The sequence below is a fragment of the Populus trichocarpa genome, chromosome 16, assembly GCF_000002775.5.
Source record: "Populus trichocarpa isolate Nisqually-1 chromosome 16, P.trichocarpa_v4.1, whole genome shotgun sequence".
NCBI lineage: Eukaryota > Viridiplantae > Streptophyta > Magnoliopsida > Malpighiales > Salicaceae > Populus > Populus trichocarpa.
The window spans coordinates 791,037-815,536 of record NC_037300.2 but is presented as its reverse complement, the minus strand read 5'-3'; the positions used below and the strand labels follow the sequence as shown (position 1 = coordinate 815,536).

The 24,500-nt window shown below is 34.4% G+C and overlaps 4 protein-coding genes across 9 annotated transcripts; 3 read left to right on the top strand and 1 right to left on the bottom strand.

Annotated features, from left to right (window-relative positions):
• Window positions 1-1,864: 1,864 nt before the first annotated feature.
• LOC7453712 (36.4 kDa proline-rich protein) lies at window positions 1,865-3,728 on the top strand. Of its 4 annotated transcripts, XM_052447893.1 has the most exons (4): window positions 1,865-2,673; window positions 2,746-2,826; window positions 2,950-3,319; window positions 3,446-3,728. In XM_052447893.1, exons 1-3 carry the CDS (start codon window positions 1,962-1,964, stop codon window positions 3,309-3,311), a joined length of 1,155 nt encoding a protein of 384 aa, XP_052303853.1. In that variant the 5' UTR covers window positions 1,865-1,961; the 3' UTR covers window positions 3,312-3,319; window positions 3,446-3,728. The 4 variants fall into 4 exon arrangements, with proteins under 4 accessions (XP_052303853.1, XP_052303852.1, XP_052303851.1 ...); XM_052447892.1 differs by having other exon boundaries at window positions 1,867-2,826; XM_052447891.1 differs by having other exon boundaries at window positions 1,868-2,673; window positions 2,746-3,319.
• Window positions 3,729-5,888: 2,160 nt separating this feature from the next.
• On the top strand, window positions 5,889-8,970 carry LOC7453711 (proteasome subunit alpha type-4). Its single transcript, XM_002323129.4, has 2 exons — window positions 5,889-6,057; window positions 7,966-8,970. The coding sequence occupies exon 2, from the start codon at window positions 7,977-7,979 to the stop codon at window positions 8,727-8,729; it is 753 nt and encodes a 250-aa protein (XP_002323165.1). The 5' UTR covers window positions 5,889-6,057; window positions 7,966-7,976; the 3' UTR covers window positions 8,730-8,970.
• A 5,144-nt stretch (window positions 8,971-14,114) lies between these two features.
• On the top strand, window positions 14,115-15,428 carry LOC7455841 (cucumber peeling cupredoxin). The gene is made up of 3 exons (XM_002323127.4): window positions 14,115-14,270; window positions 14,379-14,577; window positions 14,907-15,428. Exons 1-3 carry the CDS (start codon window positions 14,247-14,249, stop codon window positions 15,266-15,268), a joined length of 585 nt encoding a protein of 194 aa, XP_002323163.3. The 5' UTR covers window positions 14,115-14,246; the 3' UTR covers window positions 15,269-15,428.
• Window positions 15,429-16,288: 860 nt separating this feature from the next.
• On the bottom strand, window positions 16,289-20,495 carry LOC7453709 (transcription initiation factor IIF subunit alpha). 3 transcript variants are annotated; one of them, XM_052448008.1, is made up of 10 exons: window positions 20,415-20,489; window positions 20,161-20,383; window positions 19,862-20,020; window positions 19,613-19,758; window positions 19,116-19,489; window positions 18,682-18,797; window positions 18,210-18,341; window positions 17,698-17,913; window positions 17,384-17,599; window positions 16,289-16,727 (listed from the first exon to the last, which is right to left on the bottom strand). In XM_052448008.1, the coding sequence occupies exons 2-10, from the start codon at window positions 20,329-20,331 to the stop codon at window positions 16,638-16,640; spliced, it is 1,620 nt and encodes a 539-aa protein (XP_052303968.1). In that variant the 5' UTR covers window positions 20,332-20,383; window positions 20,415-20,489; the 3' UTR covers window positions 16,289-16,637. The 3 variants fall into 3 exon arrangements, with proteins under 3 accessions (XP_052303968.1, XP_024443955.1, XP_024443957.1); XM_024588187.2 differs by having other exon boundaries at window positions 20,161-20,495; XM_024588189.2 differs by having other exon boundaries at window positions 17,384-17,596; window positions 20,161-20,494.
• Between the last annotated feature and the right edge of the window lie 4,005 nt (window positions 20,496-24,500).

Genomic DNA, 24,500 nt, shown 5'->3' with positions numbered 1-24,500 from the left:
CATTAAAAAAAAAATTATATATATAAAAAATTAAAATAATATTTTTTTTATAAAAAAATATCATTAAGATTTAAACTGAAAAGCCGATTTTTTTTTTCAACTGAACTAGTTTGTAACAATAATAATTAATCTGGGTTTATCATGCTTTGAATATAAAGGATAGTTCTATCAAACTTAGATGAGACTGATCCCATCCCAATTGGAAACCCATGACTCAATCGTCTAACAATTAAGTTAATACAAAGGATTCGTTAGATTCAATCAAAATCAGCTAAACCTGATAAAACTCGAAAAAGTTTCAAGGACCTTCATTTTTTAAATTATAATATTATTGAACTAGTGACTTGATTGAATCAATGACATAATAATCAAGTAACTTGATTGATTTTGCATTATTGCCCTCCTCAATAATAATAAAAAAACCCTATCTCACTAATAATGAAGTAAAATATATATATATATATAGCCCTAAAACAAAACAAAACAAAATGTTAAATATCTTAATTACAAATTAATAACCAATATCGACTCGATTGGAATTGAAGTTTGATTGTGAGTCCAAGCTCAGCTTCGAATTTCATGCAGTGTGGGGGATAGTGGTGGGGTATATATATCCTCAACTACTACATCATTTTATCTAGTGGCTTGAAAAAAAATTACTATATGTGTATATATTCTTTATCATGCGGGTCCTCTATGTGAGTCTCTGTGCACACAGCTGCATTGCAAATATGCATATATACAAAGAGATTGAAAACGACATGATATTTCTGAGGCTGTGAAGCTCAAAAATGTACTGAAGAAAGCAATTGCCTGAATATAATCCGTGACATTTTCATAGCTCGGTACTTTGGCTCCTCTCAAAATGATCATCTGCAAAGATGCATGGGAGACGATCGACTCCTTGTATCAAGAATTTGTTAGATGCCGACGACTGCATTGGTGTAGTTCTCTTGGTTAGCCAGTTTTTCTGTTTCTTTTCCGATCTAAAGGGAGAAAAAAAAGAGCATTATCCTAAGGGGAGCCTAGCTAGGGCTAGGAGGCGCACATGAAAAAAAATAAAGATTAAAAAGATTGAGCAAAACGCCAAAACAATTACATAATTAATGGGGAGAACGTACTCTAATATTTTGTAGAATTATGCGAATGAAGACACGTTTGCTGCTGGGAAATTCTAAAGCAAGAAAAGCATATATACCAAACCAGTGGTTTTCATTATTTAATTGTGTTAATTTGTAAGCTTGTGGCTGCCGACACCACTGGATTTCATTAGGCAAACATAGATTTCCTACTCTATCATAGAGTAAAAAAAAAAATTATATCATTGTTAATTCGACAGAGAGAGAACTTAATTCTGTATACGAAAAATAGAACGTCGATGCATCTCATCCAGAAAAATAAATAAATAAATAAAAAGGGGTTTTTTTCACGTGGTTTCTAGGAGGGTTGGGCAATCACGGGCTCAACAGGCACTACAAGTTAAAATATCCTCTATCGTAAAACAGTGCTGCTTGATTCCCTCTGCATTGAAAGCTGAGATGGACGTAATAATTGTCCCCGTCTCCAAGCAGATAATAATTGGTGAAACTAATTGAGCGAGGCTTTTCTAAATGAAGGTGAAAACTGCGTTTCATTTTATTTTTTATATTAAATTCTGTTTTTTAAGATGTTATTTTTTATATTGAATATAATTTTTAAAATGTTATTTTTATATTTCTTTGTTTTAAAAACAATTTGTATTGTAGGTGCACCGCGTGGCTAAATGAAGTGGTATTATTAGTTCTGTCAAGTCAATCCATGATGATAAAGTTGCAATAAAATATTGGACTGTAAATATGAGCATGACTGTTGATTGAAGAAAGAATTATTCAGACCACTCATGTCTATAAGAAGGCTGGCATGCATGGCTTGAGCTACAGACTCACTGAGAAACTCAGTGAGGGAAGTGCCAAGTAGCCACAATGGCCAAGTTTGCTCTGGCTAACCTCTTGATCCTCCTTGTGAACTTGGGCACTTTGCTCACGTCACTTGCTTGTCCCTATTGCCCTTACCCAGCTCCGCCATCTAAACCACCACAGTATCCTCCAAAGATACCACCGGTGCATCCTCCTCCCAAAGTAAAGCCACCACCAAAGTATCCTCCAAAGATACCACCGGTGCATCCTCCTCCCAAAGTAAAGCCGCCACCAAAGTATCCTCCTAAGATACCACCGGTGCACCCTCCTCCCAAAGTAAAGCCACCATCAAAGTATCCTCCTAAGATACCACCGGTGCACCCTCCTCCCAAAGTAAAGCCACCACCAAAGTGTCCTCCTAAGATACCACCGGTGCATCCTCCTCCCACAGTAAAGCCACCCCATGACCCTAAACCCCCCAAACCCCACCCACCTAAGCCGCCTGTTGTTCCCAAACCTCCCATTGTACATCCCCCGTTTAAACCGAAACCACCCATTGTGCATCCGCCCTATACACCGAAACCACCCATTGTGCATCCGCCCTTCAAACCGAAACCACCCATTGTGCATCCGCCCTTCAAACCGAAACCACCCATTGTGCATCCGCCCTTCATACCAAAACCACCATATGTGCCCAAACCACCAGTTCTGCCACCAACACCACCAGCTCTTCCACCACCAAAGCCTCCAGTGATTCCTCCAATAAAGCCACCAACACCTCCAGCTCTTCCACCACCAACTCTTCCACCACCAAAGCCTCCAGTGACTCCTCCAATAAAGCCACCAACACCACCAACTCTTCCACCACCAAAGCCTCCAGTGACTCCTCCAATAATGCCACCAACACCACCAACTCTTCCACCACCAAAGCCTCCAGTGACTCCTCCAATAATGCCACCAACACCACCAACACCACCAACTCTTCCACCACCAAAGCCTCCAGTGACTCCTCCAATAATGCCACCAGCACCACCAACTCTTCCACCACCAAAGCCTCCAGTGACTCCTCCAATAAAGCCACCAACACCACCTATTGTGAACCCTCCACCACCTGAAACACCATGTCCTCCACCTCCACCACCACCACCAAAACAAGAGACTTGCTCCATTGACACTCTCAAGCTAGGTGCATGTGTGGATGTGTTAGGTGGACTGGTCCACATTGGTATTGGCAGTAGTGCCAAGGATGCATGCTGTCCAGTGCTTCAAGGTCTTCTTGACTTGGATGCTGCCATATGTCTTTGCACCACCATTAAGGCTAAGCTTCTCAACATCAGTATCATTATACCCATTGCTCTTGAGGTCCTTGTTGACTGTGGCAAGACCCCACCTGAAGGGTTCAAGTGCCCTGCTTAATTAATCAGGTACTAGCTAGCTTCCATTTTCAGAATTTCGCTATATATATATATATAGTCTTGACAAGATATTCCATTTATCAGGAAAAATATCCATGAAACTAAATCATATTTTGGCGTTCTTGATGGTTGCAGGTTGTGTTGAAACATGCAGAGGGTAACATGTGTGAGCTTGAAAGTGTAAAGAATAATTGCATGTAGGATCATGAAGTGGCTGGAATGAAGCCTCTAATTCAAGAGGATATCTTGTGTTTTGTTATAGTTCTAGAGAATTTTCTTATGATCCTTTCCTTCCCTTTTCAGAGCATATCTTATGTTAATTTCTTCAACTTGTTGCCTATCAAATGTGGGCATACTTTCTTGATTGCTTGATGTTTAATTAATTCCATCAAAATGTGATGATCTCCATCACTTGTGACGCGCGCCATCCAATTATCCCTCCCTCTCATGCATGTTTTTATTAAAGTGTTTGAAATTAAAAATATATCCAAATAATATATTTTTTATTTTTAATATTATTGCATTAAAATTATTAAAAAATATTTTAAAAAACATTTAAAAAACGACATGACTGTAAAAACAAAGATTCGTTGTCCCCTTGTAAACTCTTTAAAAAAACATGTTTGATTTCTCTTAAATCATTTTTTTTCCTGGTATAGGTTTCTCGATCCATACTTGATTTGAAATGTTTATTCCATTGTGGACCAAGACCATAATATTTTACTTGAGAAAATTAGTATGATGTGAAGTAAAGTCAAATATATACTGTAAACGGGCAGTGCTTGGTTCACGGGAAAAGATAGAAAGGAAAAGGCTAGAAAAGAATACAAACTCTTATCCAGCCTGGCTACAAGATTACAAGATCCCGAATATATTTATTTTATATTTCTAGAAACACTATATGATAAAGATAAGCTTAAATTATTATATTTTAATTAGGATTCTAAGTTCTAAGCCTAACCAAGGTATTTGGGACATGCGAGAAGGAATGGAGAAGAGTTGGTTTGAAGACCTCGCCTCTTAATCAAGGGAAAAAAAAATAAAAAAATAATAATAATGTTATTAGATAAGAAACATGGTTTGCTAGAAGTCAGAACACTCCTGACCTCCTTTTTATTTGTCCGAATAAAAGGGGTAATAATTTAGGAAATTAAAAAAAATCATTCGATAGAATAAAAGGGGTAATCCTGACCTCGATAGATTTAAAAGAGTTGATATTAGATATTTACAATCCAAAACCTAACTTAAATTTGGATTTTAAATATAAATAAAAATGTATTAATTTAATAAAATTTAATAGAGTAATTGTTCATGTGGTGTAAGGAAATTGAAAGAAATAATCTGATAGCATAGATTATTGATCTTAGATATATATATGATTCAAAGCCTAATTTAAATTAGAATTTAAATATAAATAAAAAAAAATATTGATTTAGTGAATTTTAATTAATATAATTAGATTAATTTATAACCTGTTAACTCGATCAAACTCGATTGAAGCATAATTAAATAAATTTTATAAGATTATTCTAATAAAAATAATTAACTTGGTAAGCTGCGTATGTTGATTCAGTGACCCTACCTTTTTTCATAGCAATCCTCATGCTGGGTTTACTTCATGGAAATAATGTTAAATCTATGAATTTTTTTTTTTACTTGAGAAAGTTCCAATCCACAATATAAATTATAATCTAGATTTTAAAAATTCCCTCAAAATAACGAATGGACATGTTGTTGGTAGCACCTTTGCAAAACCGAAAGTGATGAGGTCCAAGTAAGGGTTTTGGACCAACCTCAATAATTATAAACACATTCCTTCGTAAATTACCTATTTCGTGTGGATGTTACTAAGTTGTTTGGCATAATTTTCTAGCATGGGAAACAATAAGTTAATTGAAGCTGATAGAAAAATATAATCAATTCTAAATGACTAGTAACTAAAATAAATGTTATAAAATCAATTAATCATCCAATTTAATAGAGTAATTGTTCTTGTGGTGTAAGATGTGCTTTTTAAAAGTAGTTTTTATTTTAAAATATATTAAAATAATTTTTTTATATTTACACATTAAAACTATTAAAACACGCTAAAATAATATTAATTTAATATTTTTTAAAATAAAATATACTTTTAAAATACATTTACAAACAGAAGCTACAAAAATTTCTAAACACTCACTTGCATAATCGAATAATTATAATATTACGTAAAATCAGTCAAATCCAATAAATAACCCAATTCAAAAAAAAAAACTATAAATACCTGGATCTTAAAAATTATGCAGCATATCACTGTCTTTATTTTATTTTATTTTATTTTTTATATTAAGTAAAATATTTATATTATAATATAATTGATCTAACGATTCAATCAATGATTCACTAGTTTTAATAACATGCTTTAAGAAACTCAAATAAAGAATTGATTCTAATTCGGCCATGTTCGAGCTAATTTTTCTTTTACAAATCTTTTTTTTAAAAAAAAAACTAAAAATGGATAAATAGGAAAAAAAAACTCTAATAGGCTTAATTATATTAAGCCCACAAATTAAGCCCAACCCAATTTCACAGCATTGACAGCCCAACCCACCCAGTATCAGCTGTTTTCACTCTTCTTGAGCAACAAGGTAGAGCAAAGTAAGAAACCCATAAAAGATCACCAAGGAAGCCATAGCTTTCATCAGCCCTTCAGAATCTCCCGCATCACACTGCACTGCAAATTCCTTCTGATCACTTGCATTTTACAGGTAATTAGCACTCCCTCTTGATTTTTATACCAAATGTCTCTTCTTTCGTTGGTTTCTTGAACTAGGTCTTCAAGATTTGGACTTTTTGTATTAGTTTTTGTTGTTGCTTCTTTTTTGTGTGCGATTATGGTTTTTGATTGAAATTTGAAAATGAGTTTTAGTTTTCAAGTGCTGAGTTAGTTTTCTAGGTGTTTACGTAGATCTGTTTTTGTTTTTGGGTTGTTATGGTGGTAAAGCAGTAAAGGTGCTGCTTTTTTTCTGATTTTGTTCTTGGTTGAGGGGTTTTAGTTGGTAATGCTGATTTCTTAGGTGATTTTTTGAAGTTGGACTTTGAATTGGACTCTGGGATAGTTTTTTTTTTTTTTTTTGGTGTTAATTGTAGTTTGTAGGGTTTTCAGGGATCAATTTGTTTTGTTATGGGAGACCGAAAGAGAGAGAATTGTTGATGGTGCACTCACTGGAAGGACAGAGAATGGGATGATGGGGTGTTTCCTAGAAACAGATTCTAATATAGTTTGGCAAATTAACTATACAATGTGCATTGAATTTCGGAGTGGAAATAGACCTAGTTGGGTTTGATGTGTTTTTTAGAAGCTGAACTCTGGAATTGGAACCTGGGTTAGTGTTGTTTTGTGTGTGTCCATGGTAGTTTGTAGAGTTTTAAGGGATCAAATTGTTTTGTTGGAAGCGCGAAAGATAGAACAATATTGTTGATTGTGTACTAAAAAGACATAGAATGGGTTGTGTTTGGCGAAACAGATTTTGATTTTAGTTTGGCAACTTTGTTAGTGATCCTTGATTGAACTGCTAGATGAAATAGAGCAACTATGGAACTATGTAGTTGTTTATTTGCTGGAAATGACTGATTTTCGATTGTTTTTGTAATATGATTTGCTATATGTCCTTTGTGATATTCTTGACAGGTATAATGAATTAAAGGATGGTAAACAAGGAAAACCTAGTTTGATATATGGGTTATTGTTACAGAACTGTGCTTAAGTAACTATTTAGTAAAGCATACTAATTTCTTAGTTAGAATTTTCATTGTCTTTCTTAGGTTTTTTTTTAATGGTCAAGGTTAGACTTAATCAGAGGGACGGCATTACTTAAATTACAGTTGCAAGATTTTATTTTCTTATATTCAGTCCTTGTGTGTTTCTAATTTAAACAACTTTCAGTTGCCTGCCTTTGCAACTTCTATTGTGAGCTCTAGGGTTTGCAAATGTAGTTTCCTAATGGCCTCTTCTTTAAGAAACTTAAGTGTATGCACCTCCTTTACAAACTCCATGCATGTGTTTTCTTGCATATGTATGCGATACATGTTCTCCTATGTTTGCATTTGGCTCTTTGGAACAGAAAATATGTATGCTGTTTCCATGAGGCATGTTTTATTTGAAAATGGATGAGCATGAAAAGGGGCTGAATTGGGAAAATGGCACAATGATTGCATCTCCTAAATTTTTTGGTTAATCAATCAAAAGAATTGAAGAATTTAAAATATTGTCAATTTACAGCATGCAAAGCCTATATTCTACCTTTTCAGTTTATGGAAATTTCCACACTGTTTGACTTGTTCGTGGTTCTGGAAGCTCTAGTTGTTTCTGAGATGTTTTCTAATCGTGTCAAGTTCTCACGTCCAAGCTGATTATAATGGCTATGCTGTTCTCTAAGAGTTGCTCTAATTTATTTATTTTCAACACATGCTCAATTTCTGCTTTCTCTAATGTGTTGCATGCTTTCATTTATTTGCAATTGAATGATCTTCATGTGAGTCTTTCACTCTTTTACCATGGACTCCCCAACCCTGCTTTCTGGCCTTTCCTATATAGTTAATCGAGTGAAAAGGGGCGCAAGGTTAAGAACTTATTTTTGTTCTTTTTGTTGCTTTTGCTTATTATCTTCTTTCAGTATAAATAAAAATGTCTCGGAGATATGATAGCCGCACAACAATCTTCTCCCCTGAAGGACGTCTGTACCAAGTTGAGTATGCTATGGAAGCCATTGGAAATGCTGGGTCTGCAATAGGAATATTATCCAAAGATGGGGTTGTCTTGGTTGGTGAAAAGAAGGTTACATCCAAGCTATTGCAAACGTCAACTTCCACTGAGAAGATGTACAAGATTGATGATCATGTGGCTGTTGCAGTGGCTGGAATTATGTCTGATGCCAACATCCTAATCAACACTGCAAGGATCCAAGCACAACGCTACACCTTTGCATACCAAGAGCCAATGCCTGTAGAGCAGTTAGTTCAATCCCTTTGTGACACCAAGCAAGGGTACACACAGTTTGGTGGTCTTCGGCCCTTTGGTGTCTCGTTTCTGTTTGCAGGATGGGACAAAAATTATGGTTTCCAACTTTACATGAGCGATCCTAGTGGAAATTATGCTGGCTGGAAAGCTGCAGCAATTGGTGCAAACAACCAGGCTGCACAATCCATGTTAAAGCAGGATTACAGGGATGAAATCACAAGGGAAGAAGCTGTCCAGCTTGCTTTGAAGGTGCTCAGCAAAACTATGGATAGTACAAGTCTTACTTCAGAGAAGCTTGAACTGGCTGAGGTCTTCCTTTCTCCTTCTGGGAATGTCAAATACCAAATTTGCCCACCCAATGCTCTAAGCAAGCTGTTGGTGAAGTTTGGAGTTACCCAACCAGCTGCTGAGACTTCCTGATTCGACCTCTTTTGTATCTCCTTCAAGTACATTACTGCTCTAGATAAATTTCATGCTTGGAGTATCTTTCTATTCTCAGAATGCTTCATGCAAATGAGACTTCCAAAATCATGTGCGTGATTAGAATTACAGTACTATGAGATATTTATGATGGTTGATCTGAATTTACCCTTAGACGCCATCATGTCTTGTGTTGAAATTATTACATAATCACTACTGTTTTGTGATTTTAGGGCAAAAATATACACTTCCAACTAAATTTTAGACTCTCGTGAAGTCTAGATGGGCCTTTGTACATGACGCAAATCTATGTCTTGGCAGTTTTGCGGAGTGCTGTAGGAAATGTCTCTCCTTTTAGGTTTCGGCACATTCGAAAATTCGAGCAAAATGGGAAGAGTTCACTGCTGTCAGCAGTGTTATAAAACCTAGTTCGGTCTAGACTTTGAACTGGGTTTTTTCATTAAAATGATGTTTCAGTTTTTTTTTAAAAAAAAATAGAAAACTTGAAACAACTTCGTTTGGGGAGCTCTTTTTTAAAAAAATCATAGCTTGGTTAATAAGCTAACTTGCAGGTAGGTAGGTTAACATCTCTAATCCATAACTTAGCCGGGTTGACTCTCGTATTGGGTATTATAACTAGGGTGGATTCTTTAAAGTGATATTTTCCACAAACTGTTCTTATAATAATCGATTTCTTGTTAATTGTTCTAAACGTATCATCCAGCAATATGATCGGTGAAAGAGCTGCAAGCCCTAAGGTTCAAGCATGCCAGAAAATATATCAATTTCGATTCTGATACACAAATAACAAGTGATGTGCCATGCAATAGAATATGACTGAACTTGAAATCTCATAATAAACCCTTGAGGTATTTTGGCTCAAGTAACAAGGGAATCTGCTCCATGTTTATAATTATAATCTTTGCCTTGAATCTAATAGCAGACTACAAATTAATTTCTTTTTCTAGGGTTTGCCTGCCTAAAACATGAAGATACAGATTGGCATGTCCAAAGAATAACCATGAGTCCTTGACTGACTGATAGCAACAAGAGATTTACAGTGAAAGCTGACATCCAGTTTCTTACACAACACTGATCAATAGTATCATGTCTTTCTATTACAGTCGCTAAACAGAAACTTGTCTTCCCTGAAACTGATAATTTCTGCCATCTTATTGAAGGCTGAGATGTGAACTAAAAGACCATGTTGCTGTGCACTTTGTTTTGCTTTCTGCTGCTTCTTGCAGGCTGCCCTGCTTAGTCTGATTTTTCCTCCACACTGACATATTGCAGCTTCATATCCCTCCTGGAACCAGCCTGTCCTAAGAATCTAGCTCCAGCCAATTACAAATGTTGCCGTTAAATTTACTAGATTCCAAGTCAAACATAGTTTTGCACAATTTACTGTTGTCGTAAATGACAATGAATCTAAACCAAGCTCAACAATCAAACAAGAAGTGAAAAGTTATTCCCTCATGCAAAGACAACCAACTTCCTTGATTCCACAAATTGGAAAATGAACTTCACTTAGCCGAATATATTGTTTGTAACGAATTGCTTTGAGTTTATCACCATTGTCTGTCAAACTGATCAATATGAAGATTAAAAGCCAAGAAACTGACATGGACACTGAGATAATGGTAGCTAGCACAAAACAAATAATATGTGAGGATTGCATTGGCCAATCGTCATGACTGATGCGAACTTAATTATATTGAAAGATTTAGTACAAATTAATACTTAACCTAATGGGGATTACTAAGGCAACATAGTTCTTACAAACACCTTTTTCTCAGCCTCTCCGTCGCGGTTTCCCCTATACATTGCTCAGACACAATGATTTAAGCCCTTCTCCATCTTATCCATCCACGTTTATGTATTACATTGCTGATTCTTTTGGCAGAATCCAATGGGATGTAAAGTGAGCAAGCTCTCAACTTCCGAGCAGAAGCCAGAAGGAGTCCGCTCCTATGGTCGTGAATCACGCTTTGTTGAATTATTGAAGCCAGAATGCTTGAAAGTGAAGAAGATCCAGAACAAAAGGCATGTGCTCCGAGAAGAGAAGAAGGGTACAACAGTGAGCAAGTTGACTCTACAGGACTGGCTTTTAACCTCTCCTAGCTTGAAGGCAGAACAATTGAGAGGAGGAGAGCTTTGTGTTCTCAAACATGGGTCCTCCAAAAGGGTACACCCATCTATTTCAACTAAGGCAAGAGTGAGTTTTTCCACGGGCAGACTATTGGGGCTTGATCAAGTAGATGATAAAGAAGACTATGTCAGTGCCTCTTCAGTAGCGAGTTCAATTAGCAGAACCCAAAGTGGGAAGTCACAGAAGAGAGTGAGCTTTAAACTTCCTAAAGAGGCTGATATCATCATATTTTACTCTCCACAGAACTCATTGGAGAGTGACCAAGATTGCTCTTTGTAATGTATATTTTCAGGTGCTTCTTGTTCTTGATTATCTTGGATATTGTTTGTGATGTTTCTTTCCTGTTTTATCTATGTCATTTAAATAGTGTAAATTGTAATACTGTATTTCCCCTTTAACATTATCTTCGAATGGAAGAAAATGTTACGAGGAGCTCCATAAATTTTTTGAGAAAGAAATGTTTGGAGAAAAAAGACGAAATTCATGAATTGATCCAATGAATCTAAGTTCAAACCCCTTATCATAAATCTGCCATGGAGATTGGACTACTCCATTAAAATTGACAGTATTTTCTTTTGTTTCAACTTCAAACAGAATTCCGCGAGTAGCATTTGATTTGAGCTTGATAAACAAGTTCCATTGTAAGGTTTGGTGCAGGATTGAGGTAGTTTTCTTGGATTATTCCGAAAAAATCAGTGTTGCTTGTAGATATGAAAATAATGGAAATAATAAAACCTAGTCTTGGACTTGGTAAGCTTCTTCCTGTTGGCATGTGAAGTAAAAAACAAAAGCATCCTATGGAACTTGCTTATAAGATATTGTCTATCTTATCTTAAATGAATTTCCCACTCTGTTTTCTCCACAGAAAACCAACAAAAACATGTTTCTTGGAAACCTCCTTGCATGGAAACAAGATTGAGACTTTGGAGGAGCTCTCGGAAAAGATTCACTGAGAATTTACACCATTGCTTGCATCCAAGATTTGTTTACGCGGCTGCGGCTGCGTTTTAATTAAACCACAGATTTTAGCCGTTTGGTAAATATTAAAACAAGATTTTTTATTCATGGGTCCCACGTTACTTTTACGTCTGAAACGCAGGGAAAGAAAAGCAAGGAATTCTTGCTTTTCGCGCACTGTTTATGTTAATTGCACTGTTCATTGAACATTGCAATTAGTATGAACAGTGTACGTTGATACACGGTTCATGTGAGCAGTGCAAGAGAATTGCACTGTTCACTTAAAACAATGAACAGTGCAATCCACTCGCACTGTTCCCGAGTAAATTGCACTGTTCACTTAATGAACAGTGCAATTCATTTGCACTGTTCACGTGAATAGTTTTAGTTTTTTTTTTTTCAGTGTGTTCATTTTTTTAACAGTTTTTTTTTTTAAAAAAAAAAAAACTAGTTTAGAGTGAATTAAATTCACTCGCACTATGATATAAACAATATTTTTTTTTCCCGAAAAACTAGTATAGAGTGAATTAAATTCACTCGCACTGTAATATCAATTTTATACCTGATAATATTTTATCTAATTTTATTACACGCTCAAAAAATTATAGAAACTGTAGTTCTTATCGGATGAATACACAACCACATGGTGATTTATGGAATAAATTATTTTTATTATCAATTTTGATTATCCACATAAAATTAGAATCAAACTTGAACATTTTGATTTTAAATTAGATGTTTTTGAGTTGAGAAAACTGTTCAAATTTAAAGAAAACTCTTCTAGAAGTAGACTGATCACATTATATCATTCATGAGTTAGGCTAACAAAATTTAAACATTAATTATCACATTTTTTAAAACAAAAATAAAAATATCAAACCAATATTATAAAATAAAACCCAAATTCATGTCCGAGCAAAGTTGCATGCATGTGAGTTTAAATCTAAAATTCATTTTGCTTAAATTCTCTTTTTTCTAAAAACTAGGGTGTATTTTGGATCTAATTTAAACTTTATATATTCTCAGTGTATATAAATCACTAGAAAATTTATTTTTTTGTGAGATAGAGCTTTTAAAAGGTTATGAGTTTTCCCAAAATATATCAACTAAAATTTATTTGAGATTAATTTTTTATTTACTTATAATTTAAAGATTAAATTTTAACCAAGTTTTAATCTAAAAAAGTAAATTAACCTCATTTTTAATTTAATATTAAATATATTTATTAACCGTGTTTTAAATAAAAATTTCAACAGCGATAATATCATGTTGAATTATATTCTTGGAATTCATGCTGTATAGTATTTTATTTTCTAGTATTAGTTTGATATTTCTCTTTTCATTCAAAAAAAAATGTGATAATTAATGTATAAAATGCGTCATAAATTATATCATATCATTTTCATGTTATAAGAGAGTTCTAGTCGTTATCATCATAAATTTCTTCCACATTTCGTCTGGTATTGCTTCAGTGAAAAGCAATTACAATTTACATTACACCAGTACCATTTACATGACTTCGCAATTAATTACCTCCTATATTTTTTTTTCCAGTATATATACAAATTTAATTTTTTTTTCTTACTAAAAATTAATTTTTATATATATTTTGGATCGTTTTGATGCGCTGATCTCAAAAATAATTTTAAAAAAATAAAAAAAATATCATTTTGATGCATTTCAAAATGAAAAAAACTTTGAAAAATATCCACAACCACACTTCTAAACATACCTTATATTAATAAAACCTGTTTGGAAGTGTGGTTGTGGTTGATTTTCAAAATATATATATAGGATCTATGTTAATCAATATTATTCTGAAATTAAAATTTTTTATAGAAAAAATACAAATTTTAATTTTTTAAAGAGTAAAAAACAATTTTATAGATCAAAATTTAAGTGGTTAGGTTCTGAATTTATTTTCTAGAAATTATTAATTTAAGTTTCACAAATCTCATAATCACTAAAACTTATATAATTATTAACTTTAGAACATCAAAGAATTAATCTATATATATATAAATTGGTCCGAACGATTCACAATTACCGAAATAAAAAAAATAAAAATAAAAAAGTATGGAAACAAAGGAGTACTCTATCTCTGTGGACACACATTCACAGGCTCTAGCAAACTACAGCCAAGCCACCTACGATTCTTTGCTCTTATGTAAGCTTTTGAAAGGAAGCTGCTAAGGAAAGGAAACCAAACCCTCTAGGCTCCACCATATCTATAAACCTGACCCAGACTCAGCAGTCACGGGTTGGTTTATCCATAAAGACAATGTTGTTATTAATTTTTCTTACAAAAAATCAATGAGTTCTGACGAGAACTCGATCAAGTCACAGATTAATGACCGGATTTAAACCAGGTCCTGGCTAGTTCCGGTGTTAACCGTGACTCATGCCAACTCATGAGCCGGGCTAGTTTAATAAAAGTGGGCTCTACCCTCTTCTTTAGTGCAATATCATTGAAAGGACACGCTCTCTTTCACTCTTAGCAACCAGTCTTCTGACTCTAACTTTTTTTTCCCCTTTCCTTCTAGGAGAAGAAAGTTTGTTGTGCTGTGAAAATGGCAATGACCAAGAAGATATTGATGGTTCTGGTTCTGGTTCTAGTCCTAGTGAGCCTTAATGATGGAGCCCAGGTGCACCATGTAGTTGGAGGGGATCGTGGATGGCACCCTTATTCTGATATTGGTTCTTGGTCCTCTGCTAGAACTTTCAGAGTTGGAGATAAAATTTGTAAGCCCGCTCTCTCTCTCAATATTTTTCAGAGTTGAATTAATGGTTATTCCTCCATTTAGTTTTTTCCTTTTCTTTTCAATATTGGAATTCCCAAATGTCTTAATATTTATTAACAAGGGTATGTTTGGCAGTGGATTCGTGTAATTGAAATTTAGTTTTTAGAGTATTTGGATTTAAAGGATTATAAATCCGGGACTTGAAGCTTTTTTTTTTAATCAATACAAGTAATTCAGCTTTTAATTTTTAGTCGGTAGAGTGATTTTGGGAATGTATTAGGACAAGTGAGATGAGCTAGTAATAATATATTTGACCTGTGGGGAGATCAGGGTTCACCCACTCTGCAGCACAGGGTAGGATAGCTGAGGTAGAGACAAAGGAAGAATATCTAACGTGTGATGTGAGCAATCCAATCAGAATGTACACTGATGACAGTGATGGCATCACTCTTGATGGAGAAGGGGTCCGTTACTTCACAAGCAGCAGTTCTGACAAGTGCAAGAATGGCCTGAAATTACATGTAGAGGTGGTGGTTCCTGAAGCCAGAACTGATACCACCACCGCACAAGTCGCATCAGAAGGCTCAGATAAGGCTATTGCTGCCCCACCAGAAAGTTCAGCTCCATCCCATTTCGGTGCAAGCTTTGCTTTATTGATGGCTGGATTTTGGTTGTCCTATATGGGCATTTAGATTGGATTTTCCTAGCTTTTGTATGCTTCTTGTTTTTGGATTTTATAGTAGTGATTTTTATGGCAGCAAAAACTTGGAAAACTTACAAAAATTATGTTAATTTGGACCTATGTATTCTTTGGTTTTTGCAAGGAATATGTCCATAAAGTTTTTTTTTTTATTATTATTATTATTCCTGGTCGTTTGATTAAATGTTCTATACTAATGAAAGCACCCTTCTTCTCCCTTTAATCCTTAACCAACCTTCTTACACATGAGAGGATGAAAGTGCTTTTAAAAATAATGTATTTAGATTGAAAAATATTAAAATTTTAATTTAGATACACCTTGAAAAGACATTAAACACAATTCGATTATCAACTCGATAACTCTAAGCCTAGCTCGAATCGAGTTTGTTTTATGTCAACCAGTAACATGACTCAAACGATTTTTAAATTCATCTAAAATGAAGTCGTTTTAAAACTCTTTTGTTCAAACAATATCATTTCATTAATTAAAAAATCAAAACAATTTTTTTCCAAAACATATTATCATTAAAAAAAAAAAACTCAAATAATCATTGGATTTAACCCACAAACTAGCAAATTAATGATCCGGGCCTTAGGTAGTGGAGTCTAACAACTATTATCTAAAAATATTAGCAAATTAGAATGATGCTAATGTTACCAGAATTTCAATCATTTGACTTGTAACACCCACCAATGGAAGCCTGTCATTTCAACGGATGAAATTTTTCAGAAAATTATTGGACGAATAATGTTTAATTAGCACTGCTAGATTATACTAGAGCAGCCATTTTTATAGTTCCTAGTGTAGGTTTTGGTCTGGGGTTGCCTTTAAAGGCCTGAAGGGTGCTTTGCTCATATGTACACAAACAGAACCAGTGCTCCAAGCTCTTCACTACCGTCCATCAGCATCAAGCATCAACTCAAAAAAAATCAAATCAAGGCATGGTTTGGAAACAAGCCATAGCAGATGTAGGGTTTGGACACACCATGCAAGATTGCTACCATTCAAGTCTAAGGAAAATCATTTGCTTGAAATTAGGAACACATCAATTGAGACCAGGATGCATCAGTTTCTAGCATATTGTTGAGTTAATGAGTACACATCTAGCAGCCTCCAAACAAAATACACAGTCAGTGTACACTACATTTTACAAGTACATTTTACTACAGTTAACATTTTACAATTTCATCATTAAATTTGCTGCAGCTTACAAGGATATTAGTTACAGAAGGCTAAAGGGATTCTTTTCCTTCTCCTTTTATTTTCTTTTTTAGCAAGCACAGTTATAGACTTACAGGATAGTTAGCGGTTTCATGGGCTAATCTGAGCAAGTGAAATTCTGGGAACACGGAGAAAGCTATCATTTGTCCCTCAGCACAACATAGTTAGATCCACTGGTCTTTTGAATCTTAGAAATTCTCCTCAGAATATCTGCAAAAGCTTTCTTGTCCTGCACCAATTAACTTCCACCAGTCAGAAAACAGAGAGGAGAGAGGGAACTGAAAGCATCCAAAACTTTTCAGGTGATGCTACTTTATTGTTCTTCCAAAGGAGGAAGCAGAAATTCTCGTTCAGTAGAATGAATGAATATAGTAAGCAACAAGGAGATACATCTTCAGTCCATCCTATCTATATTATTATCCTGTGCCACCAACCCAACCTTGGTTGAACTGGTAGAAGCCCCATGTTCTATGCAAAAACTTAGCCACCCACACCCCTTAATGATAAGAAAAATCACCTGGCATGAGATTCAGACATTCTAGAACAGTTTTCTAAGCACATGTTTTCCAACCTGAAATTGTGTTTATCCCATCATGAACAACACAAATTCTTAAGAGCATGCATAACCGGACTGATAATCCTAAAGAGTAATCAGCAGTGAAGCACTGGATAGCATAATTACCAAATCATAAGCATAAAAACTAAGGGTAACTGTAATTTGATCTAAAGTTAAACCGGTTTTAGAAAAAATAAATAAATAAAAATGCATGGTACTAGCTGAAAACATAGCTTCCATAGAAAATCTTGCAACAGCACAGCAAACAGGTCAGTTTTGAGTGGCAGGCAATATGAAGCAAGCTTGCACAATGCTAAAGAAGAGCATACCTCAGGAGTCCTTAGTCGTGATTTAAACCTAGCAACCAGATCCTGTGTGGTAACAGGCCCATTTTGCAACAAAACAGCCCTGATCTCTTCTTCAGTGACAGGACCAGTAGAACCTGATGTTGACCCTGTTTTTGATGATGGCGGTGTTACTTTAGGAGTTGCAGTACCTTTAGTAGCAGGCGAGCTTTCTTCTTTCACGGCAGGTTTTACTTCCTGCTTTAAGAGAACATTAAAGTTGATAGGAAGATTGGTTATTACAGACATTTGATAGCATAGCGCACTGTTTTAGATGTATATTTGAAAAAACATCTTACATTTTCTGTCTTCACCTTCTTCACAGGTGCACCATTGGAAGATTTTGCATCTTCACCATTCAATTTTCTTTTCCCCTTGGCAGACTTGGAGGTAGAAGGGGTTCCCTTAGCAGAACCTGAAGGTGTTGGTTTTGCAGGACTAATGTCAGCAGCTTCCTCCTTCGGCACAACATCCTTCTGCTTTGGAGCCAGAACCGGAGAAATATCATCATCCATCTGATAAGACCAAACAAGAGCACTGTAAGTGAGAGAAGATACAAAAATTAACAAGAATACCAAAGAAAGCTTTACAAAATAATATGTCAAATCAGGCATCATATAAGTTGATTGACATCTCAGAATTAAAAAAAATTAATTTCCACCCCTGATCGCTCAATGCACTTTCATATTGGACCAGGAAAATAGAAGCAAAAAATAAAAGCAAATAGAAAACAAGCACAGCAAAGCAATGTTGAAAATGCTCTTAGGTTGCCAATTAAACATGCATACAATCAGCCATCACAAAAACTCACATCCTCGTCGTCATCGTCATCTTCTACATCTGACTCGTTTAGACCATTTGCTTTCCCTAGTAGCTTCTTCAACTCTTTCCCAGATTTACTCAGTCCTCCCTCCTCATTCTCCTCATCCTCATCATCTTCATCCTGCAAGAACATGCAAATACCTTACTGTTATTATCAGCATTACATTAAAAATAAAAAACCCAGTGTGCTTCTCAATAATAATGTCCCCCTTTATCAATTGTGCTCCAAAATTAAAATTCCATTTCATATATCAGTCAACATTACAAAAAGTTCTGACTAAAATCTCCACATTTTCAAACTACTCTCAGAAGAACCAAACTAGCCTAACCAGCATTACATGAATACATATATAACACACCAAGCAAATAGCAATATGCCAACATGCCCAAAGAACATATATAAGTTGAGGCACAAAAGCAAGTAGTTTGGATTAGCACCAAGATTGTTTGCTAATACAGACCTGCTTGATTTCGGGAGGAGCAGGAACTTCTGGGGCCAAATCCTCCCGTTCCTCAGGATCAATGGCGACAGCTTCATCATCATCGGTGAAAATTTCTTCATGCTCCCAATCATCACCTAAGACCATAAAATACATGTGCCTGAGGTAGGAATTACTAGAAAACCTAAATTGCCATGTATGGTTTACAAAAAAAAAATCAGTGTAAAATTCAACACAGTTGAAGCTCGTAGCACGCCCATGAAAAAAGAACAAAAAAGCAATGTATCATGTTTAATGTGCATCAGAAAGAAGATAGTATTGATTTCAAGAAGGCAGAAAAAAAGACTAGCAGACATTTAAAAAAAAAAACCAGCAATTAAAAGAACATAAGGAAATCATTTAAGCATTTATACAAGAAATTGGCACCCACATGGCGTTTGAGGAAAAACACTCACCCTTCTCAATATCATCATCATCCATATCAAGATCACCTCCTCTTGGACCTTCTTCATCATCATCACCACCCTGTTTATTGAGTCCGAGTCTACTCTTCCTTCCTGCCTCCTCCTCTTCATCTTCCTCTCCCCTGTCAGACACATTTCCCTCATCATCATCACCACTTGCTTTCCGACGCCCACCTCTCCCGCCAGCTGAAACACCCTCCTTATCATCTACCTTCTCCACCTCACCAAATGCAGCAGCTCCATTATTTGCAGCTTTCATCATCCACCTTTCATACCCATCCGCAGTCTTCCTCCTATTCTTCATCTTCTCCTCTGCTTCCTCCAACGTAAGTTGCTTATAATGCGCTACCTTGTTAAAGTTGTACCTATTCCACATATCATCATTACCACATCAATCACAAGCACCAAATTCATACATTTTACAACCACCCTACCTCAAGTGAGGAACCACAAACACCAAAGTCATTAAAAATAACAATCACACATACCATGAACCAGCAGGAATAGCAACAAACTCTTTCCCAGTCATCATCAACAGATAATAAGTCGCCGATTGCGACCCTTCAAGATGACCCTGATACTGAGACTGCCCAGTCTCATCCTCCAATAGCCAAGGCTTATTCTTAAACTTCTCCTACACAATCCAAAATCCTCAATTACAAACCTAAATACTCTATACTTAATAAAAAAATAAAAAAATAAAACACTAAAATTATGTATAAAAAAATCATTATTACCCTCAAAGCATCAGTAATCTGACGACCAAGGATTCCTTCTTTGTGCAAAGACCATTTATTTTCCGCATTTTTTTTCTTGGAAAAACTCGGCAATCCTGTCACGAATCTTCCTATAAAATAATTCTTGTCGCTACTCGTACTCGCCCTAACATTATACTCCTAATAATCACCCGAGAAATCATAAAAAATCGGGGAAAAAAAATCAAATTTCACTCATAAAAATCACCAAAAAATATTCGAAAAAATGATGAAAAAAAATCCGAAAAATAAACAAAATCAAATAGAGACAGATACTGTACTCGAATCAAGCGACTGACAGTAGTGCCACAATCGAAGCATTTGCCGCGATTCTCCGCCATTGTTTTGCCGCAATTCAAGCAAAGCGTCATATGCTTGCAATTGCTTCCGTACAAATCTGTGGTGCTGCCGCAGCCGCTACACGACGGCTTTAACAGAAGATCGAACGACATTTCGCAGACTAATCCTTCGAGAAAGATTAGGATTTATACAAGCTTTTCAATTTATTTATTTTTTTTAAAATATTGAATTAATTAATTACTAATCCGTTGATTTTATTTTATTTTTGCTTTTGGATTTTAGGATTTTGTGATTTTGCACTTCGAAGAGAGAATTAATGAGGTCAAACAGAAGGTTTATTTATAGAGAGAGGAGTCAGAAACGGCGTCGCTTGTTTTTTATCCGCCGTACCAACTTTTACCGTGCAGCACTTTCTTAACGTGGGGATAATTGTTTTTTTTATTCAGCTATTTTTTAAATTATTTGTTTTATGTATTTAAATTATTTTAATATTTGGATATGAAAAAAATTAAAAATATATGTTTTAATTTATTTTTAAATAGATAGTACTGTGAAAAGCAAAATTTACAATAATCTTAAATACATTTTTATATCATCACTTTCATATTTTGAAACTGTATTTTAAAAATATATTTAGTTTAAAAAAGTAAATAATTATTATTTTATTATGTAAGTATTAAAAATATCAAAAAAATATTTTAATATATTTCAAAATAAAAAATATTTTTAAAAAATATCATATAACTCAATATTAAATATTCAGAAGTTTGAGTACTATATCATAATAGAATAGATAAAGATAATTGGAAAAAAATATATATTATTTTTAAAAAAAAATTATTTCAAAATTGTTATATATAATTTCTCTCTATTCCCCCTCAATTTATGTTTAGCTTTTTTGTATATTTTTTTTTATTGTAAGACAAATATCTTTCTCATTAATTAATAAATTAACTAGCTGAAATAAAAAGATATATCTTTATATATTTTTTGTTTTGAAATAACATAATTTTAATTTAAAAATGTTAATATATATATATATATATATATATATATATATATATATATTAATGTGTTTTCTTTGTTTTTTTTTAATCTCTATCCCATCTTTATAACCAAATAATTTTTTTTATGTTTTTTTATATCAATTTCTTTTTTATTTTAAGACATTAACCAAACCAAGCAGGCTGAGCTGTGCCCAAAGAGTTGAAGTTACGGATTATTATATAGATTTTTCCATCCACGTAAGAAATCATATTATTTAAGCAACCATATTCTCAGAATTCTTATTTGCTTAACAGATATTGGACCAGTGACTCAACAGCATACACACCATCTGATCTACTTGGAGCTGGAACAATCAGCGCACCTGTGAGGCTTCGATCAGATCTATGCCTGGAATTCCAGTTTGTCTTTCCTTCCATCATCTTCTACTGAACAACAGCAACCCCTTGTATTGTCAAGCAGGAGCTATCTTGTGGATGCCTGTTAGAGCTAACATGGAATGGGCAAAAGCCACTGTCACTAAATGGAGATGATCCAAGGTTCTTTCCTCGTGCATTTCCTTCCTCTGTTTCGCGTGAAATGCAAAACACTACTTGAAATTTAATCCGTTGCAGGGAGATGGTTACGGTGTTGGGTTTGGCACTTGCTCTCGCCGGAAGAATCCTCCCGTCACCTTAATGTTGGATTGCGCTCTGAGCCTACATCAGCCGATGTCCGGCTGTGCGATAATCCAATAAATCCCTTACTCGAGTAGAGCTGTTGATTGTTGAAGAAGCATATTGTTCATTGTGTATACGTTTAATGCAGCAAAATCGATGTCGAGATACGTTTTAAGTTTTTCGTTGATGTACGAACAGATCCAAAGACACCTCTTATCGTGACCTTGTGTATCCAGTAGTTGAATCCAGTGAAATCTGTAATTTATTCAACCCCCAGGTGTAATAGAATCTGGATCTTGTGCCTGTTTGTTTCTAACCCTTCTCTGGTAAATCAGAGCTTGGGTTTCAATGCACTAAGAATTGGGGTTTGATTTTGAGTTCTTTTCGCAGATTCTTACACCATTTAAGGCTGTCTTGGATTGAGCTTCGACTCCATTTCTGTCTATTTTCATGCTTCCAAGTATACCTCGATCGGCCTGAAGAACACAATGCACCATGTTGAATCTGACCAAAGATTTTTTATCCCCACATGTTTCTGAGCAACCTTTGAGGATAATGTTGGCGAAAAAAGGCGCTGTAATTTGAAAATCTATAACGGACATAGAACCAGATCATCAAAATTCAACTTCCATGAATTAAAGATTTCAAAGTTAACAATATTTTAAGAACATCCTGTTATTGAACTCACTCCTTCAAAGAATCTCTCATGTATTAAATTTGAAGCTTATATAATGAATAAACAAATCTTACTAATGCAATTATTACTATTTTTCAATAACATTAACATGCATGTTTTTTACATAAAAAAATCTTAATCATAAATTTAAAAGTTCATACATAGTTTTAATTAAATAAATTAAGAATTATTTGTGTACTTAAAATAAATTATTAAGCCTAATTTCTAACCAATCAAATTTAATTAACCAAAGATGTGTCTTAGATCATGGACTCAATTAGATTTAATAATTTTTTTATATAATCTTTTACTTAATTATATGATAAGAAAAATAAATACTTGTAAAATTAAGAACCAACTAAATATTAGAGCATCTATTTGAGATCACGATAAATCTACAACTATTAAATTAAAAAAAGTTACAATACTCAAATTAACCCTCAGTAAACTTGGCAAATTCATTATCTACGTCATGCAACACACGAGAACTAACAACTTTTTTTTTTTTCATTTAACTATACCCTAATAGGTGCGTTGTTTTTTTTCCTATACAAAACAACAAAAAGAATTAAAAAAAAAGAAAGAGACTAAAAAACAAGGGTGACTCGCGGGGCTAAAATAAAAGGCATGGCTAATCTTTTAAAAGTTTGATAAAAAAAAAGGTCCTTTTAAGTCAAATTATATATAAAGACATTTAAATACCAAATAAAGGATGCAATAATATTGTTTTAAGTATAAGGGGTTGAAAATACTATCGCTATAAGAACCTGGGCCAACTTGGTGACCCTGAGCCTAGGTTAGATCAGGTTTAAAAAAAGGGAGGAGTTGACCCAATGTGATCCACTAAAAAATCCGATTTGACTTGAATAAAATCCGATCAAAACCCAGTACAAAACTTGTTGAATTTTTCTATAAAAAAACTAAAAAACAATGCTATTTTGATTTATTTTAAAAATATAATTTTTTTGATGAGCTCGAATTACTCCAAGTTGACCTTCCTAACCCGTTCCCTGTATTTGTTTTGGGTTAGGCTTAACAAGTATGAAAAATATATTAAATGAAAAAAATAAAGTAACTAGGCTAGTCTTATAGGCCAATCCACGTGGCTGAAAAAAAAATAACAATTGTAGACCGATACAAATAGGCTTGACCCACTCATTAACTCTATTTTATTTTTAATTATTAGAGGTGGATGACGTGTTGAATGCAACTCGTGAACATCAAGATTTATTTTTTCAGGCCATTTCAAGGAGAAAATAACATACAAGTAAAATGTTTCTCATTGAATGGAATTCATATACATCAAGATCGACCTTGTTTTGTTGCTAGAATCAGTATTAGCTGAAACTTTTTCTATTTATCACTGGAATCCAATATATCTTTCTCTCTCATCTTTCAAACCAGGAATTAAAAATAATAAAAATAAAGTTTTGTGCCAAAATTAAATTTTAAAAATCTTGAGGGACTATAAAGGTATCATTGGAAAAAGTAGAAGGGTGAAAGTGATTTTTTATGTGCAAACTTTGAAATTTCCACCACTTTACCCACCTTTTTCACCCTAGTTCTTTGTCTTTCAATTTTGTTTTTCCTTAACAATTTAACTTAAATGAGTCTTAAATTTTTATCTAAAATGACTAAATAAAATAAAAAATGATGAAAAAAACTCATTGCATTGTAAGTCCACAATACACTGATTGTGTGTCCATAGTGCAGCTACTATAAAGAAAACACCACACATTTTAGTGTTTTATATAATAATATACAAAATAATTAGAGTGATCATGATGATGTTACTGTTTGTTTGGGTCATAGCCCAAACAAGAGGGATGGTTGTCCGTTTAGGACATCCTGTTTGTTTTGTCAAGCTTAAATGAAAATCCTTGTCTCGTATTTGGACCTCGATCTAACTACTAGGATTGAATCCCGATCCTGTGCAAATCCATCCCAGGATGTTTAGTATTGACACACACCACAATGCATT